At 46.9% G+C, this 8,167-nt stretch overlaps 1 protein-coding gene across 1 annotated transcript in view; it reads right to left on the bottom strand.

Annotated features, from left to right (window-relative positions):
- Positions 1-341: 341 nt before the first annotated feature.
- Positions 342-8,167, bottom strand: part of samd12 (sterile alpha motif domain containing 12) — a 119,538-nt gene continuing 111,712 nt past the window's right edge. The window contains exon 5 of the mRNA XM_031866660.1: positions 342-6,878. Coding sequence (XP_031722520.1) covers positions 6,847-6,878 — 32 coding nt within the window. The 3' untranslated portion in view covers positions 342-6,846. The remainder of the gene's footprint in view (positions 6,879-8,167) is intronic.

The following is an 8,167-nucleotide window of genomic DNA, read 5'->3' as shown; positions in this document are numbered from 1 at the left end:
AATGGGTGTCAGCTCGATCTGAAACTGAATCAACACACAGCGAAGGCTGATAAGAAGGCTTAACCCCCTCAGCTGGTGAAGAGACTCTCCTGATGCCCACTTCTGCAAGGCTAACGGGCCCATTGACGCTTCCACTCGCAGACACCGACGACAGACACACACACATACACACATACACACACACACACACACACACACACACACAAAGAGCCCACCGAGATCAGGGGGATCGTCCCTCGCCCCAAAATAAGCAACATCAATCGCTTTTGAAAGGTTTTCACACCAGTCATACTGACAGGAGCAGCGAGAGCAGGATGAAGCAGGAGACAGAGAGAGGAGATGTAGGGAGGGGGGGATATAGATGAAAGACAACACAAGGACGAAAAACAAAAGATCAAAAACAAAAGAAAAAGAAGTCGAATAAAAGTGGGAAAATGAAAAGCGGGAGAATAGAACAAGGGGAGGGGGGGGATAAGGGAGAGGGGGGCAAAGCATAAATAAAACTGTTTTGACGCAAACCACTAGTTGAAAACAACACGTACCGAGAAATCAAACGAGATAAGAGACGGGGAGAGACGAGCAGAGCATGAGAAAGAGAAACTTTTCTTTGTCGCGGCGGCAAAGCTTAAGCACTGAAGGCAGCCTCCTCGCTCCTTCTCTCCAGAACATGAAGGAAACAGACGTGTCAACCCTCACTGCTCAATGTAGAATATAAACACACACACACACACACGGTGACAAACATTCACGGTGTGTGTGTGTGTGTGGCCAGAGCCCTCCTTAACTGAGTACAAGTGCTCCTCCTGACACTCCAAAGGGGCTCAGCGTGTGCGCGGCCTAAGATGTTTAATTCATGCAGCCGCCTGCTTCGCGCTCCACGTGAACGCGTGACGGAGGAGGATGGAGCGTCGCGCGCAACAGCCGGGGCCGAGGATGAGGCTGAAACGCACACACAGGAGAGGGAGGGCCAATGAAAAAAGCCAATGAATGAAGAAGAGGAGGAGGAGGAGAGAAAAAAAAGTGATGTATCCACGGCGACAGAGAAAACACGGTTACAGAAATAGACGCAGCGGAAAAAGTGTGAGGCGATAAAATGATAGCAGGAGGGAGGAAGAAAAAACAGGTGAGAGAGATGCTGGCTCACGCGGAATAGGTGATGGATTTAAGTAGAGCAGCGAAAGTTAAAAGAAAGAAAAGAGAGACGGGGGGATTTTGCAGACATATAGAAGAAAAAAAACAAAAAAAACTGTGGAGATCTCATGCAGGCAGGCGGTAAGAACCCAGAGTGCTGAGGGTGTGTGTTGCAGGTATCAGGAGAGGCAGGCAGGGGACTGAGTGCTAGCGATTTTCTGTCATATCTCTCTTTCTCTTCATCCCTCACGCCTGTTATCCTCCTCCTCCTCCTCCTCACTCACCCAACCCTGCAGCACATGTAGCAGAGGTACCGCAGTGTGTGTGGCATCAGTTTCGTTGTTGGATTTAAACGTGATACTTTTTGGTGCGATTAGTTTCTGAAAATCAAGACCGCGTCTCTCACGCAACCCGTTCCCTCGTGTCATAACAAGAAGATGGTGTCTCCGTTATTGCAAAAAACATATAAATACTTTTGAGTCTGTTTTTTTTCCCCAAGGAGAGAACAAGCTGATTTTCACACTATATAAAGCATATCAAAGTTTTATCGAATGGCTTAACTAACTGCTATGAATAATTAATTAAAAGGTGCCCAATACGGAATTCAGAGCAATTCTATTGCTGCCGCAGGGCTCTCAAACATGGAGACGGCTGAGTTGGCGGCTTGCAGCAAACGGCGCCAACAGTGCCGACAGAGATAACAGTGTCTACAGTGTTCACATTCCTCACCCAATCACAATCCTCAGATCGTTTTACACATTTAAGAATCTGATTACGCACGCACAGATTAAGATACAGCTCTCCACACACTTTTGCAAACAGTTTTGCTACAATAGTGGCCCCATAAGAGTGGTATCCACTTTCTTAAGAAAGCAAATAAGAGTATTTTCTCAAATTCTCAATGGTTCCTTTAACATCATTTCACTTAACTTGAAGGTTTATTTGCCTCTGCAGATGCTATTAAAAACACAACGGAGGTGATAACGTGCAAATGCTGTGGCTACTGCTGATGTCTGTGAGAAAAAATAGAAAACAACATTTCAACCTCTGGCCGCGCTCACTACGCATACTCACAGTCACTCCCAGTTGTGATCCACAGCATCTCCTGCAGGGTCTAGAGGCCCAAAATGCAACGTCGCACCTCTCCAAGCCACAACATCTGCCACATCTGTCAGGTAATCTGTTTTTGCAGTCTACAGCATGCATGAGCTTGAGTAGACACACACACACACACACACACACACACACACACATACACACACAGCCGGAGCGAACAGATTTAGAAAGAGTAACATCACGGTTGGCCAATTACACGTAGAATAAACGGAGAACACCTTATACATGAAGATTAATCTGTTTATTATACATACTCATGATGTCAATATCGTCATTAATATCCATCATTAGGCACCTTATACAGTATGTGGATAGATTGGGAGTAGAGACTTGGTCTGCATGCCTGTTGGTTACATAAAACATGAATCGGAACATGCTGTCAACGCGGCAGAGAGAAAAAAAGAATCTTCTGTTTGGATTGTGCGTTGAGGAGTTGTCTACATGTTTGCTACTCCACTTGTTTACATAATGTGAAACCGGTTTTTACTGCTAATTTATTGAGGAATATGTAGTGGCGTCGTGTGCGCAAGTCTGGGTCTGTGTGCGTTTTAACGTGCGTGCCAGCATGTGTGAAAGTCGTTGTGCAATAACGTTGTGTGAGGTTCGTTGTGGCGGTCCCTTGTGTAACTGTGTACCAGCGTCTGGGAGTGCGTGCCAAACCTCTTACAGGTACTGTGGGCTGAGCCAGTTCAGGCAAGTCCACGGACAACTTGGCATAGTTGCCAGATCTGGAGCTGGTTATACCTGGATATCAGAGCCAGAACCACCCCCCCCTCCCCCACCGTTGCATGAGTGGAGCAGGAGCACACACCGGAGAGTAACGACAAGGAATCAATATTTGAATGCATACACCCAGGGTTAAACACACTGCTACATTTGTTATGTGGTGGACAGCCTGCAAGCAAATCCAGAAGTTTAGACCGCCTGCGTGATGTTTGTGGAAATTTATTTCAAAGACGATTTGGGAGAATATATTTTGACACAAATGCTTTCAATAATCCTTTACAGCCACATTGGAATGGGTGGTAAGAGCAAAAACACAGTGCTTTCTTTACAGGGCCACGCAATCAAAAGTATGATGAAATTCAATGCAAGTGGTTGATATGCTGTAAGATCACAAAAAAAAAAAGTCAGCCTTGTGTTCCCCCCGACAGATTATGGGAATGCACGGACCTTGGTTTTGTCAGGCCCGTATGTGCAAATGTGAAGGCGTCTTACTGTATCCGAGCAAAACTTAGTTAGTTTGACATTTGTTTTTTCCGTCTTGCCACGATTTAAGATGAGGAGATCCATGTCAATCTCATGTCTGTGTGCTAAATGAAGCTACAGTCAGCAGCCAGTTAGTTTAGCTTAGCATAGCATAAAATCTGGAAACAGGGACATAACTACTTTAGACTCTTGTCTAAAGCTGCGGAAATGTATCTTCCACCGTTAGCGGTTTGTGTACAGATAAACAGCTCTAGATGTGGCTTTGGACTATAGATTGAATAAAACATAGACATAGTCTCCGTGACGTCACCCATAGGTTTCCGAAGAGCCAAAGTGAAGCTTATTGTGTGTCCAGATGTGGCCATCTAACATGTGAAGTTGGGTATTTTTTACAAGGGGGGGTCTCTGGGGATTTCCTCCGTCATGGAGCCAGCATCGAGTGGCCATTTAATAATGGATCTGCAGTTTTTGGCTTCTCTGCGTTGGCTTAATTTCTCCGCACCTGATGTAGCCGCTTGCTTTGGACACAAACAGTTTGTACGTTAGGCTAACTGACTTCAGAATGTAGGTTAATATTTAATGGACGAGTGGTGTTGATCACGTCATCTAACTCGTGGTAAGGAAGCGAATAAGCAGACGATAACTTTTGCTTGATTATTGTGAGATACATTTGAACCTGATTTGTCAGGGGTCACCAAAAAAACCCCCGAACTTCACAAATGACAATTAGACAAATAAGATGTTACTCTTCTTCATTAGTGAGCTTTAAAGGTGCTGGTGTTGCCTTTGGACGGAGTAAGGCTAGCTGTTTCCAGTCTTTATGCTAAGCTAAGCTAATGGATCGCGCTGACGGTAGCTTCATACACAGACATGAGAGTGAACCCAATGTTCTCATCTCAAAGAATAAGTGCATCTCCCAACATGTCTAACTCTTACTTTAATGACAATAAGAGGTGACATTGAATATTTTAAACAATATCATCATCATCATCATTTAATTCATTATATTGATGAAAATAGTTATATCACAAAATCATGGGATCTTATCAAGCTCGCCAACCTTTTACCACTGCTCACCATCTCTCCCAGTTCACATATTGACAGTGGAGGAATTCCAAACTTAACGGAAGCTTCAGCACCCCCCCCCCCCCCCCGGTGGCCTTGACAGGCATGGACACGGCATCTCCGCTCGACCGTGAAATAGCCACTTGTGTTTTAGCCCGAACAACTCCATTCCTATGTGACTGTCGGCATGCACGCACACACACGCGCACACACACACACACACACACACACACACACACACACGCTCCTTGAGGCTTTTGTAGTCCTGGAGGACCGACTGCATGTCCCGAAGAGTTGATCAATAATATTCAATCTGCTCACAGGGTCTTGGCCGCATTAGGCTACAGCTGCTATCCAAACAATGGATGGCTGGACACAGAGGGACTCCTGTACAAATAGAATCCCATTAAAGCGCAATGGCTCTCTGGGGCAGACGCTGCCCCCCCTCCACAACCCACACCCTGAACCGCAGCAGCTATTTTATGCACCTCTGATTGACAGCTCCAGTCCAGGAAGGGAAAGATGTTGTTACCATGACAACAGCTCATGCTACGCCGGCGTGGATGCGAGCTTTTTGCTAAATATCGCTCCAGTACACTGAAACCAGCATCTGATATTGAGAGGTCAGGATTTGATAGAATGCCTTTACACTCACACACATGGTGAAGAAGATGGTCCGAGTAACAGCTGTTTGGTTTAGTGACAGACACCTGTGCTTTTTCTTTAAGTGCAGTCAAAAACACCTAGAATATCAACAGTGAGAGGCCATTATTCACATCGACAGCAGAGATTTCTGGGTTTCCCCATCACAGATGAATACAATATCTTCCTAATAGACTGACAGACAACATTTCCATGATGAGCATTTGTTCACAGCACGTCTCCTTTTCTACACTATTTCCCCCCCCAATACATCTCATCTGAAAATAGTTTCAAGCCGCGAGATGGGAGAACAGACAAAGCAATAAAAGAGTCGGCGATACAGAGGGCAGGATATGAGAAAGTTATCTGTGATGTCTTGTTGTCTTCCTCTCCTCTCCTCATTGGCCGTAAAGAGTTCCAAGTCGAAGCGTCTCTATTGCTTTACGGAGCCCTTTTTGCTCTTCCTGCTCCTTTTGTTTTTCTTTTTTTCAGTCAGCCACTCCTTCTCCCTTCTTTCCCGGTTCACCTACACAGTACGTTTAGGGACACGGAGGGAATTTCCTTAGCGCAGTTTATCCCCCCTGCCCCGCCCCGCCCCGCCCTCCCCTAAGGTTCCGCTCCATCTCCTTCAGATTGCTTTTCACAGCGACGTCGCTCATTTCGGAGGGAGCCGACTTAACCGCGCTTAATGCGACGCCGGGTTCCGTGTTCACCCCCCCCCGAAGAACTCTCGGCTGTTTCCACAGTGAAGTTCTCTCAACGCTTACTGTCTAACCTAACAGGGTGATCCGCAATATGGAGAGGGCGAAGAGCGAGGACAGCATACGGACACTTCACCGGACGTTCACGGGGCGAGCTACGCACAGGATGAGAGCACAAAACACACACGCGTGGCTGCGGGGTAAAATGCGTCGCCCCTTTTGTGGTTGTGGCGGGAGATAAAGATGGAGATTAAAGGAAGGAGTTGGGGCAATATCTGATGGGTTGCAGTTATGTTGCCACTACTGGAAGTCTAATAGGGCAGAGCTCACAGCAAGAGCACGTACGGTTAGAACTGAGGCGCTAGGATGAAGGAGCTAACATGCCACAAACAGACCAAGAGATCGCGTCTGGACGAAGAAGTGGGTTATAGATGTCGGTTTTTACTGCGAGGGTTAGGTTTCCCCGAAAAGCAAATCAGCACACGGACTAGCGTCCAATCCCAAGGCGATGGTGCGGAGATCATCCGTGCGTTTGAATGCTTTTAGGAAACCCAGCCAAAGCGAGTGATGAATTCTGGGTAGGTTAAGGGGAGGGGGCTTTTAGGCGCGGATCTTGAGGGAGAGGAGAGCGAAGTGGTTCTGAGAGGTGCGTAGGAGGCGTAGCGTGAGAGGTCTGGTGGCGGCCCGGCTTCAAAAGGGTCCGAAATGACTGAAGATGGGCGGCTGTAATGGAAACTATTGGGCGGATTCCAGGAAGCTCTGAGGGATTGTTTGGACTGGGAGGGAAACTGCGAGTCAGAACTCGTGAGAGCTTTCTCAGGAGTGGCTGGGAAATTTTTTTCTTTTCTTTTCTCAGATCGGACGAGGAGGGAGACCAAAGGTGTGAGACGGACAGCTGAGATTGTTCCACGTTCGGGGGGATCACATATTGGGGGTGGATGTTGGCAAGGCTGGTGGGCGGTTGGCATCCTCCTCCTTCGGGCTATGGTGAAGATGGACTGCACTCCAGAGAGGCTGCAGGAAAAGACAGAAAAAAAGAGAGAAAATGAATGAGAGACAATAACAGAGGAAAGAGCTCTGTGGGTGCGAAACGGAGAGAAACAACGCCTCCGTTGGAAAGAGGAAGAAGTCGAGAAAAATCTGAAATGGCAAGAAAAAGAACAATAAGGCGAAGGCAGAAGCAGCAAAAAGAGAAACAATGACGACCATCACAGCGAGTGGGACGGGGTGGGGTGGGGGTGTGGTGGGGGCAAAGCCGAGTGACGTAGATGAGAGAGGAAATTAAGAAGTTGAGATCAAACAGGAAAAAGAAAGAGAAAGGGCCGAGATAACAAGCCACGGGCACAGTGAGGCATGAAAATGGATCAGGGGGATGGAATTAGAAAAAGAAGAAGAGAGAGGGCAGAGATAAGAGAGACAGGATAAAAGAGAGTAAGAGAGAGAGAGGGGGGGACAAATAAAAAGGGAGGGGACATAATTATAAAAATGGCACGAGAAAATCAATGCAGTGAGCATCATTGTGCTCGCAGGCACCGTACAAAGGGAGGCGGAGAGCAGCGGTGTGTCCATCAAATGGATACACACGTCAGTGTCACACACACACACACACACACACACAGAGAGAGGCATTTCAAATGCAGAGTGACGACACGGTGACATTTAGAGCTCAGTCGGAGCATGTGATGACAAGGCACAAAGATACATGCCAGCCCCGACTCCGACAACAGCTTGTGTGTGTGTGTGTGTGTGTGTGTGTGTGTGTGTGTGTGTGTGTGTGTGTGTGTGTGTGTGGATGCAGATCTCGGTGGAAGGACACCGATTAGTGGGTTTATATATTATTCTATTCAACTGCGGGAGGTGAAGGTGAGGGCAGAGAGCCGACGCAGAGCTGAGAATTAGTGTTAGGTTTTTTGAAATGTGGAGAAGGGTGAGGATGAACGTTTTTGAAGTGGTGGAAGTGTTCCGATCCTTCACTTAAGTAAAAGCATCAATACCAGGATGTAGAAATAACAAAAGTCCTACATTTTAAATAGTTCCTCAAGCGGCCCTTTTGAGGAAATGCAGTGCTGGACCGCGTTCGCCGTTAGCTTCTTTTTTTCACAGCCCTGGAGGTCGCCACGTGGTTAAAGTTTATGGGAAAGATCGTAGTTTAGGTTGAAATTACTACTTCGCTGAGTTTAGGGGAGCTTTGTCGTCATGGTTACGATATTATGATACACATGCAGTTGAGGTTCAGAAACGATGGCCGTCACACACACAGAAAAAGATCGCTCTCTGTGTTGGATGTACTGAAGAGACCCACT

The sequence above is a fragment of the Anarrhichthys ocellatus genome, unplaced genomic scaffold (assembly GCF_004355925.1).
Source record: "Anarrhichthys ocellatus isolate YVR2014 unplaced genomic scaffold, GSC_Weel_1.0 scaffold35, whole genome shotgun sequence".
NCBI lineage: Eukaryota > Metazoa > Chordata > Actinopteri > Perciformes > Anarhichadidae > Anarrhichthys > Anarrhichthys ocellatus.
The sequence above is the reverse complement of the archived record's forward strand: the minus strand, read 5'-3'. Positions and strand labels throughout refer to the sequence as shown.